The 11,686-nt window shown below is 44.1% G+C and overlaps 1 protein-coding gene across 1 annotated transcript in view; it reads right to left on the minus strand.

The window, feature by feature from the left end:
- The window catches only part of cntnap1 (contactin associated protein 1), a 25,439-nt gene extending 14,665 nt beyond the window's left edge, over positions 1 to 10,774 (minus strand). The window contains exons 1-6 of the mRNA XM_048614436.1: positions 10,678 to 10,774; positions 9,098 to 9,291; positions 8,608 to 8,755; positions 5,424 to 5,627; positions 2,906 to 3,090; positions 2,424 to 2,567 (exon numbers count right to left, since the gene is read on the minus strand). Coding sequence (XP_048470393.1) covers positions 2,424 to 2,567; positions 2,906 to 3,090; positions 5,424 to 5,627; positions 8,608 to 8,755; positions 9,098 to 9,291; positions 10,678 to 10,735 — 933 coding nt within the window. The 5' untranslated portion in view covers positions 10,736 to 10,774. The remainder of the gene's footprint in view (positions 1 to 2,423; positions 2,568 to 2,905; positions 3,091 to 5,423; positions 5,628 to 8,607; positions 8,756 to 9,097; positions 9,292 to 10,677) is intronic.
- Positions 10,775 to 11,686: the final 912 nt, after the last annotated feature.

Genomic DNA, 11,686 nt, shown 5'->3' on the forward strand with positions numbered 1-11,686 from the left:
GCGCTCCCTCGGCACTGACCCTCCGACAGTGCGGCGCTCCCTCGGCAATGACCCTCCGACAGTGCGGCGCTCCCTCGGCACTGACCCTCCGACAGTGCGGCGCTCCCTCGGCACTGACCCTCCGACAGTGCGGCGCTCCCTCCGCCCTGACCCTCCGACAGTGCGGCGCTCCCTCGGCCCTGACCCTCCGACAGTGCGGCGCTCCCTCAGCACTGACCCTCCGACAGTACGGCACTTCCTCTGCACTAATGGTCCGACAGTGTGACCATCACCGTGCCCCAATGAAAGGAAGGTTATGTTGGAGCTGTACAGGCCTTTGCTGGTTGGAGTACTGTGTGCATGTCTGGTCGCTGCGCTATGACAAGGATGTGATAGCACTGGAAGGGGTGCAGAGGATGTTGCCTGGGATGGACCATTTCCGCTATGGAGAGAGGCTGGGTAAACATGGGTAGTTCACTTAAAAACACATAAGGCTGAGAGGTGATGTGATTGAGGTGTGTATGATTGTGAAGGGCATGGACAGGCTGGATAAAAAGCAGCTGTTACCCTTAATTGAATGGTCAATGACAAAGGGGTATAATTTTAGGGTGAAAGACTGGAAGTTTACAGGGTATTTGAGGAAAAACAATTTCACCCAGAGGGTGGTAGGAATCTGCAATAGAAGGCCTGGGAGGGTAGTTAAGACAGGAAACCTAGCAACCTTTAAAAAGTACTTGGATGAGCAGTTGAAATATCATAATACTCAAGGCTTTTGGCCTAGTGCTGGAAAGTGGGTCTACTGCAGATTTAGAGCAGTTTTTTGTTGACGCAAACTCAATGTACCATATAATCCTATGATCTTCTGAAAGGAAAGAGGGAATATGAGCAGCGAGAGGCTAAATTAAAAAGCAAAATCAGAAAGGTAATAATCTCTGGATTACTACTTTAAGCCACGAGCAAATTAGAACAAGGTCAACAACATTAAAGAGGTCAACATGTGACTCAGGTTCGAGAAACAGGTTCAAATTCATGGGACATTGGCCCCAGTACTGGGGAAAGAGGGTGCTGTTCCAATGGGATGGGCTCCACCTGAATCATGCTGGGACCAGGGTCTTGACAAATTGCACGACTAGGGTTGTGGATAGGGCTTCAAACTAAATAGTTGGGACAGAGACGGGGAGGTTCAGTAGTGTTGAAGAAGTTGGGGAGAGAAAGGGGTGGATTCAGCAGAGGTTATTAAAATTTCCAGAATACATAATTAGGCAGAGACTATGGAATGGGTCAGAAATCTAACATCAGGTACAGCAGATAAGGGGACAACTATGAGAAGGGTGGCCGTCAACACAGGACTGAGGGGGCAGTATACGATAATAGGTAAATGAGCTTGTAGCACAGATTGAAATGGGCAGGTGTGACATTGTGGGTATCATAGAAACGTAGCTGCAAGGGCATCAGGGCTGGTAGTATTAACGATCTGGAGGAAGAGACATTGTTACTAAGTTTGCAGATGACACAAAGATAGGTGGAGGGACTGGTAGTGTTGAGGAAGTGGGGAGGCTGCAGAAGGATTTGCACAGGCCAGGAGTACAATATGGGAAAATGTGAGGTTATGCACTTTCATAGAAAGAAGTGAGGTGTAGACTATTTTCTAAATTGGGAAGGGTTTCAGAAATCTGAAGCACAAATGGACTTGCGAGTCCTAGTTCAGGGTTCTCTTAAGGTTAACATGCAGGTTCAGTTGGCAGTTAGGAAAGCAAATGCAATGTTAGCATTCATTTTAAGAGAGCTAGAATACAAGAGCAAAGATGTACTGCTGAGGCTGTATAAAGCTCTGGTCAGACCGCTTTTGGAATACTGAGAGCAGTTTTAAGCCCTGTATCTAAGGAAGGATGTGCTGGCATTGCAGGGGATCCAGAGGATGTATACAAGAATATCCTGGGAATAAAGGGCTTGACATATCAGGACCAGTTGAAGGCTCTGGATCTGCACTCAATGGAGATTAGTGTGTGTGTTGGGGGGGGATCTAATTGAAATTTACACAACACTGAGAGGCCTGGGTAGAGTGGACATGGAGAAGATGTTTCCACTAGTAGGAAAGACTAGGACCCAAAGGTACAGGGTCAGAATGAAGGGATGGCCCTTTCGAACTGAGATGAGGAGGAATGTCTTCAGCCAGAGGGTGGTTTATCTGTGGAACTCATTGATACAGAGGGCTGTGGAGACCAAGCATTGAGTGTAGTTCAGACAGAGATATATAGGTTTTTGATTGGTAAGGGGTTCAAGGATTACGGAAGGAGAATAGGGTTGAGAAACACATCAGCTGTGATTGAATGGCATAGCAGACTTGATGGGCTGAATGGCCTAATTCTGCTCCCACACGTTATGGTCTTTTTCTATGAATACTGACCCTCCAATGGTGCAGATTTGATTTTGCTGTTCCTTACCAGGGTCTGTGTTTGTGAATATCTTGCTCTCGCTAGGTCGATGACACTGATGTTGTTGTACATAATGTTCTCCATACAGCCCTGGAAGTTTGGCTTGTCGACCAGTCTCAGTCTCTCTGTAGTATTCAGCCCACCAAAAACAATCTGAAATAAAGACAACATAAAATCAGGGAGTGAGCCATTGCTCTATAACACTTAAATATTAAGTAAATGATGAATTCGCTCAACAGAACAAAATCAGCTCCAGTCACTCCCCAAGAGGTGCCACACTGATAAGTATAAGACTCACAAAAGGCTCACTGCATGAAATTGAGCAGTAAATGATGCAACAATTAAACCATAAACAAGTAACAAACACAATTCAACAAGAAACTGAAATATTTAACTTAAATTTGTAACAGACTTGAATCTTTTTCAACAAATCAGAAGATTTCAACCAAGCATGCCACTTGGTGACAGTTTTAAATATCAAACCAGCTTACCAGAGAATTCAAATCCAAGTGATCAAAGTCACCATTTGTGAGAAGGCGTTCAACATGACCATCGAGAGTGACATTAAGGTCCTGCCCATAGCGCTCAATGAAGACCATGTGCCAATGCTGGTCATCAAGTAAACTGCCCAGTTTGATGGAAGTCTCTCCACTCACAGAATGGATATTGCTGCTGCCTGTACCAGAAACACAAGAACAGTACATCAAGAGCTCTGTAATGTGGCCTGTGATTAGCAGCATGCTTGAGATAGCATAATTTCTTTTTTAAAATAATTTCCAATAGGTTGGCATCACTGATAAGACTAACATTTATTGCCCACCTCTAAATACAAATCAGAAGGTGGGGGCGAGCTGCCTTCTTGACCCGCTGCAGTCCACCTGCTGTGGGTTGACCCACAATGCCTTTTGGGAGGGAATTCCAGGATTGTGACCCAGCCACACTGAAGGAGCAGGGATATATTTCCAAGTCAGGATGGTGAGTGGCTTGGAGGGGAACTTGCAGGTGGTGATGTACCCATGCAACTGTCGCCCTTGTCCTTCTAGTGGTAGAAGTTGCAAGTTTAGAAGGTACTGTTAAAGGAGTCTTGGTGGATTTCTGCAGTGCATCTTGTAAATGGTACACACTGCTATTACTAAGCATTGATGGTGAAGGGAGGGAATGCTGAAGGTGGTGAATATGGTGCCAATCAAGCCGTCTGCTTTGTCGTGAATGGTGTTGAGCTTCTTGAGTGCTGTTGGGGCTGCACTCATCCAGGCAAGTGGGGAGTATTCCATCACACTCCTGACTTGTGCCTTGTAGATGGTGGACAAGTTTTGAGGAGTCAGGAGGTATGTTACTCGCTGCAGTATTCCCAGCCTCTGACCTGCTCTTATAGCCACTGTCTTTATGTGATGAGTTCAGTTGATGTTTTGGTCAATGATAACCCCCAGGGATGTTGATAGTGAGGATTTCAGTGATGATAACACTACTGAATGTCAAGGGATGGTGGTTAGATTGTCTCTTGTTGGTGATGGTCATAGCCTGGCATTTGTGTGGCACGAATGTTATTTGCCACTTGTCAGCCCAAGCCTGGATATTGTCCAGATCTTGTTGGGTCTGGACATTGACTGCTTCAGTGTTGGAGGAGTAGTGAATGGTGTTGAACATTGTGCAACCATCGACGAACATCCCCATCTTTAACCTTATGCTGGAGGAAAGTCATTGATGAAGCAGCTGAAGATGGTTGGGCCTTGGACACTACCCTGAGGGCCTCCTGCAGAGATGTCCTGGAGGTGAGATGACTGACCTTCAACAACCACAACCATCTTCCCACGTTCTTGGAGCTGATTCTTTATGATTCAGATGATAGTGACAAAGTCAGGTTGTTGTTTGACTACCCTGTGGGTCAGCCCTCCCAATTTTTGCACAAGTCTTCAGGTGAATCCCAGTAGGTTGGTTGATATTGATTTATCTGTCCAGGTTCATTCTTTATACATTATACTAAATCTACCTCTTAGATCTCTGTACCTGCCTGCAATCTTGGTCATGGTTGGTCCTATCATCGTCCTCACACACCTCTCTATGTGTCCAGCTCCACAGCGGGGGAGGGGACTGCTCTGTCCTGCTTTCTTTCTCATCTATCCCAGCGGTGTCTCCTGTAAACCCCCATAATGGATTCTCTTCCTACTCCTGCAGTATCACCTCAACCCCCCTCAACGATCTATCCTTGGCCCCTTCTGTTTCTCATCCACATGCTGCACTGATAAAACACAACTCTGCCTCACCACCAACAAAAACACAAAGTGCTGGAGAAACTCAGCAAGTCTGGCAGCATCTGTGGAGTGAGAAACAGAGTTAATGTTTCAGCTCCAGTGACTCTTCATCTGAGCTGATTGAGTTTTTTTTAATGACAATTCAGCTATTTCCCTTCTTGCCACCTCCTCCTTCTAGCTCTCCACTGTCTCTCAATTGTCAGAAAACTTGTCCCACATCCAGTGCTGGAAGAGCAGAAGTTGCCTCCAACCAAATTTTGGGAAGATAAAGGCCAAATTTTTGGTACCCACCAGAAATGTTACTGTAATTTATAACATTGGCTAGAGATTTCATTCCCTGTAAAACATTCTTGATCCACTTGAGATTGTTATGATAATTCAGTTATTTCCTAATCATTTTACTGATGCTAAATTTTTATTTCAGATTTAATTAACTGAATTTCCCAACTGTTGCAGTAGGATTTGAACTCAGTCCCCAGATTGTTAGTCCAGGCCTTGTGAGTACCACTCAGTGATATATCCATTCCAGTTCCCAGCATATCCCAGGTTTGTAATTCATGTTGTTCAAGTGCAATATCATAGTCTACTTTGCATCATTCCTGAAGTCTGCTAATAGCGTCTGTAACTTGTAATGTGCTTTGATTCAGCTTTTTCTCTGCTTTGCTTGCCGGATGTTAATGAACAAACTCAATCACTACTGCAGTTACTGACATCAGTGATGAGCCTGTTAAATGATGCAATGCTCCAGATTAAATACCTAAGTTAATGTGAAACAGAAGCTTTGCTCCCTGGAGCTCCACCGTGATATAATCTCCCTCTTCACCCTCACTGTGTAGAAGAAGTCCATCCTGAGCCATAGTTTTGAAGTTGAATGAGATGGAGTCGAACAACGTGCGAGTATTTCCATCCTGGAACTGGTAGCTCAGAGAACTGTTCCCGTCAAAAGAGACCATGTCAGAATCTAAAGATTGAACACAAATTTTCAACATGAATCCCAGATATATCAGCCAATTGGAACAACCTGGCTGAGGGGATGGGAGTGGTTGGAAGGGGAAAAAGAAGAGTAGGATAGGAGGAGGAGGAGGAGGAGGAGGCAGGAAGGCAAGAGAAAAAGAATTTACACATGTAGCACAGCACATTAGGCAATTCCAAAGTCCAGTTGATGTTGAAATTTAGGAAAGTCTTCCACACATCAGGTTCTCTCAGTCAGAAATGACTGTAACAAACAAAATGACTAAAGCAATAAAAAGTCAACAGGTTTTGACACAGCAGATACAGAGACAATGTGGGGAAAAGCAGAACTAGAAGCCTCCGGTATAAAATAGTCACCAAGAAATGCAACTGGGAATCCAGCAGCAACTTCCTCACCCAGAGGTTGTTGAGAATGTGTGAATTGGATGGTTTTAAGGGAAAACTAGGCGCATTCATATGGGAGAAAGGAATTGAGGGTTTAAGTGATCTATTTAGATGAGGAAAGGCAAGGGGATGCTCAAGTGGAGGATAAATCCCAGGAAAGATTGGATGGGCCAAATGTCCTCATTCTGTGCCATGCATCCGATGTAATCTGTTGTAATATTGAAGTATAATATAAATTGCTGATAAAACTATACTTAATGGAAGAGTTTCATCTTGCACTCATCAGGACAGTTCACAAGAATACTAATGTAAAGGAAAAGAATATTTAAATACTGTATGAGAAGGTTGAGCAGATTGATTGAGAAGTGGATAGCTAGAGATATTGGCATGGTGAATGCACCCATTAACGATGATTGACAGTCATAAGAAACATGTCTTTGAGGGAATGACACTTAACCTCATATCCCTCACGTATTTCTAATGCGTAGGTGATACTTTTGCTCGAAGCTGCACATAAGAATTTCCTCAATGTCTTAGCAGGCTCCATCCTGTGCTCAAATTCATCTTTTATGTGGAACAGTGAAAATGGCGGTTGTCTACTACAGTCTACCACAAACCAACCTTCTCTGTTCAGTATACATGAGGATTCCTCCAGATTCTATAAGATTTCATAAATAGGGCTGGAGCCATTTTGCTCACTGTGTGTACCTGATACAATTAGTTCTGATATAACGCGTGTTTCTTTGGTTCAAATTGGCTGTAACGCAATTGAAGAATAGGAGAACGCTATTTGTAAAATGCGAACTGTCCCTACCTGCGTTGGCTATAACACGATTCCGTCCCCATCACGTTAATTGTCATGGTAATTGTGCAATTTTCTATAGCACAAGAACGCAACTATCGTGTTATATCAGAACCAACTGTACTGAAACAGATTCATCAAAGCCTTCCCATTGAATAATGGTGACCCCAGTCAGATCATTCCTCACTGTATATCACAATAACTCATGGAAGGTCTTAAGGCTGTCAACATGACCCTGAAAAGTAGCAGTCCACCTAAAGGTATTCTATACGTTTGAGCAACGGGTGAAGCTTGGTGTTTCTTACTGATCATATGCAGTGGCAATACAAGCGACACTCACCAACAACTGGATGCTGCTGGTAAGCCAAAATGACCTTTTGCCTATCACATAAATAAGGTTTATGAATTTCAGTGCCAGTGTGATGACAGTATATAGGCTGTATGCCCCAAACAGTGGCAGGTTGCATCTAACAGCATGTCTTTGACTGTTCACAGTAAACAAGGTACTGACCATACCTAACCAGCCTGCACTTGTGAAACTCAAAACGCAGCGTCCATTATTAATTGTGATTCTGCAATTGGAAAACATTTGCTGGGTAATTCTGAATGTACAAAGAATTACGCTAACAATGAATTTAGGATCGTCGGTCAGGACCACAGTGTGGTACACTTGCATATACTGGGAGCTACATATATAAATAAACAGAGCAATGTTCCTGCAGACAGAAAGAACACGCGCACACACTGCATCTGTTTCAAATGAACAGTACCACCAGCAGCCGTTCTCAAATTCACTCCTCGGGGCAATACCTTGCCAAACAATGTCAAACAGCCTGGTTTACAATTTAAACAAGGCTTGGTAATTAACTGTCAATCAGCACTAATGGATCCATTCTCCATGGCAACACCTCTACCAATCAACATTTAGTTGTCAACTAATTAGCATTCTGCTTTCATTTGGTTTTCCCTTTGTATTGGTATTTTTGTGAATTGTATATTGTAGAGTGAACCCTTAACCTCTAACGGTTAATAAAGAAATTGAACAGGTTCAAGTCAAAAAATAAGACTCAGGTCGATCGGAAATTCACTAAAGGATAGATGAGCTAGATGGGCTGAAGGTTTACCATAACACATAGGAGCAGGAGTAGGCCATTCAGCCCATCTAGTCTGCTCTGCCACTCAATGAGATCACAGCTGATCTGATAATCCTCAACACCTTCACTCTCCTAACTTTTCTCCATAACCCCTGATCCTGTGACTGATTAAAAATCTGCCCATCTCACTCTTGAATATACTCAGTGACTCAGCTCCCAGCCACCTTAGTGGTGAAGAATTTCACAGATTCATTACTCTATGACAGAAGAAATTCCTCCTCATTTCTGTCTTCAATGTATGTCACCTTATTTTGAAATGACACCCTCTGGACAATTTCACATCTATCCTGTCACGTCCCCTAAGAAGCTGAGAACAGGTTTCCAATCTGATTCTGCTGCTTTGTTACTACAGCGTATTATGTTGTTGTGCAACATCTAACTATTTTGTTGCAGTCTGACAGAATTAGTTCGGTATATGCTGAAGGAACTAATAAATCAGTTAACACTTGGATCAAACATATCAAACAGCCACAAACGTATATAGAATCTGTGCAATATCCCCAAGATGGACACCACTGTCCTCCTGGCTCCCTGATGCTGCACCCTCCCTCTCCGTCGCCCACCCTCCCTCTCCATCGCCCACTGCCCCAGTAACTCTGATGATGGACAGGGTCACTGTTGGTACTTACCATAATAGCAGCCATAGACTTCGACCCGAAGCCCAACGTAACGATTGACATTCCAGCCCAGGGCCACGAAGCGGACGGAACGTGCGAGAATCGGTCTCCACAGCTCGTGTCGAACCACATCATCAGAATTCCGGTTTCCTGCAAAAGTCTTCATCAAGAGTGTGATTATTCAGGGAGTGAGCAGTGTGGGGAGAAGGGGACAGAGGTGGGTTGGTAGAAAGATGAAGGGGCAAAATATGAAGTGGCAGAGGTAAGAGGAGGATGAGAGATATGGGCAGAGCTGGCAATGGGTGAGGGGATTGATCAGTGAAAGTATGTACAATGTCATAGTGACTGCATCCAACAACTTATTAAACATCCACTGAGGGCATCACTTCATTTCGATTTATATAAACTTATTCAGTTGATGAGACAAACCTGAACTGATGCACCAAAGGTCTGGGTATTTTTTAATATCTACAAGAGGTGTACTTGAGAGTGTAAGACCTACCCAGTTATGTCCCTGCTGATAGAATGGTGTCCAGTTGTCTGGTCGGTCACCATATAAGAAGAGGTACTTAGTCACCCAATCAAAGGAGTTGTATGTTCCTTGTGTGGCAATGGCAGTGATTTTCGATCTCTGTGACAGGTTAATCTGGAGCCAGGGGAGTCGATCTGAAACCTGGGGAGACCAACCACCTCTCGCTGAAAAAAAAAGTCAATAACAACGCATGAGGCTAATGCAGCCACCCAGCAGCTGTCTCAGCAAGGGGAGGGAAGGGGGAGAGGAATCCAGGCAGTCTGGGAAGGGCAGATGAGGCAGTGTGGGGGAGGGGACTGTAGGGAAGGAGGTTATGGGGAGTGTTCAGTAGGGTAGGAGGATGTGGAGAGCTGTGGGCAAGGTTGGAGTGTGGAGGGGGGTAAGAGTTGGATAGGCTTGATGCCCATGACCTGTACTGGTGGCAAAACAAACAGCTCTGAAAGACGGCCCATTGTCAGAGATCGCGGTCCAGGCATCCCGTACAGGGAGACTCCTCATGGCAGAAATAACAGAAGACATCAGGAATCCTAATGCTGACCTGAACATGGCAGTCCCCATTTTTGACTCAACTCAGGATTTGCACAAGTTGAACTTTGTGAGGCTGCCGGCCATTTGAATCAGCAGCTGCCTTCACTCTAGTGTGATTTTGGGGAAATCAGTGTCTAACTCACAAAGGTACCAGGTTAAACATGGGCAAGGAAACCACCTGCTGATTATTACATACTGTCCTCTCTCAGCTGATGAATCAATGCTTCTCCATGTTGAACAACACTTGAAGGCAGCTCTGAGGGTGGCAAGGGCACAAAATGTACTCTGGGTGGGGATTTCAATGTCCACTACCAACAGTGATTCGCACTACCAATCGAGCTGGTTGGGTCTGAAAGGACACAGCTGTTAGACTGGGTCTGCAGTGGGTGGTGAAGGAGTCAATGAAGGAAAAACATACTTGACCCTCACCAATTGTATCTATCTGTGACAGTATCGATGAGAGTGATCACCGACACAGTCCTTTTGGAGACAAAGTCCTGCCTTCACATGAAGATAACCTCCATCATGTTGTGTGACACTATCATTAAATGGGGCAGACTTCAAAAAGATCTATCAACTCAAGACCGAGAATCCACGAGATGCTGTTAAACATCACCAGCAACAAGATAGTACTCCAGCGCAATCTACAACCTCATGGCCCAGCACACACCCTACTCAAACATTACCCAGCTTCCCTTGCAAAACCCTCTAACTACTAAGGTTCCACCTCTCTGTCAGATGTGCTATTCTCAAATTTACCTCCCTCCTATTACCCTCCTTTCCTACCTACCTCCACTCCATTCCTACCTGCTTTCTCCAACACATTTACTCCATCGCTCACTATCTACACTTTCCCCTCCCCTTCAGCATCCCTCTCCTCACTCCCCTGTCCTTCACCTCATTCCCCAGTCCCTCTCTGCAGTCCCCAAGCCCTCCAGTGCCTCACCCCCCTACTCCGGCCAGTCCTGCTCCCACTCCCGTCCCCACTCTCACCATACTGATGGTTTGGCTTGTGACCTTACAGTGCAGTTTTCCATAGCTGGGTGAGTAGGAATATGAATAATAGGAGGAAGCTGTCATGGAACTCGAATATTCTTGAGCCACCAGGGGTTCATTACATCGTTCTGAAAATAAAAACAAAAAGAAAACTTTCAGATGATTGTTTTATCTTTTTTAAAACTTTTTTTTTTTAAAAGGATTTTGACGATCTAACTCAGAATTAATTTGGAATAAAACATACTCTGATCCTGATGTCAATTTGACAAAATTCTTCTTCATCCACGTTTTCATCCCCTTCCACTCTCTTCCATCAGACAGAAGATATTAAAATTTGAAAACAGGTACCAACAGTTTCAAGAACAGTTTCTTCCCTGCTGTTATCAGACTATTGAACAGACCTCTCATATTAGAGTTGATCTTACTCTGCATCTTCTCTGTCACTCTAACGGTATATTCTGATTCTGTTCTATTCCCCTGATGTATTTGTGTAAGGTATGATTTTCCTGGATAGCACACAAAACAATACTTTTCACAGCATCTTGCTAGACATGACAATTATAAATCAAAAAAGAAACATTTAAAAAAATACCGATTGGACAAATAGATCTAATTCCACAAAATATCAGCCAAAATGAGCAGCTATCAGACCAGGAGAGGGGTCAGGAATGTAGGAAAACTCTAACAGGAATAGACCACTTCGCCTCTTGATTCTGGTTGGCCTTTCTAAGTCACTTTTGTACCTTAACACCGTTACCCTGCGTTGTCCCTAAATAACATTAGTAATAAGAAATCTATTGATTTTTATTTTGAATTTTCTCATTGACAGAATCTCCATAGCCTGTAGGCAGAAAATTCCAAACTCTCCCCATCTTCTCGGTGAAGAGGTTCCTCCTCATTTCAGTCCAAAATAGCATATCCTTTATTCTGAATCTGTGACCTTGGTTCTAGCCCACAGTATCTCCCACAATACTCCAGGTTCAGCCTTACTGGACTCACTACAACCGCAACAAACATCTCTTTACTAATGCACTC

This window comes from Rhincodon typus, chromosome 30 (assembly GCF_021869965.1).
Source record: "Rhincodon typus isolate 14 chromosome 30, sRhiTyp1.1, whole genome shotgun sequence".
NCBI lineage: Eukaryota > Metazoa > Chordata > Chondrichthyes > Orectolobiformes > Rhincodontidae > Rhincodon > Rhincodon typus.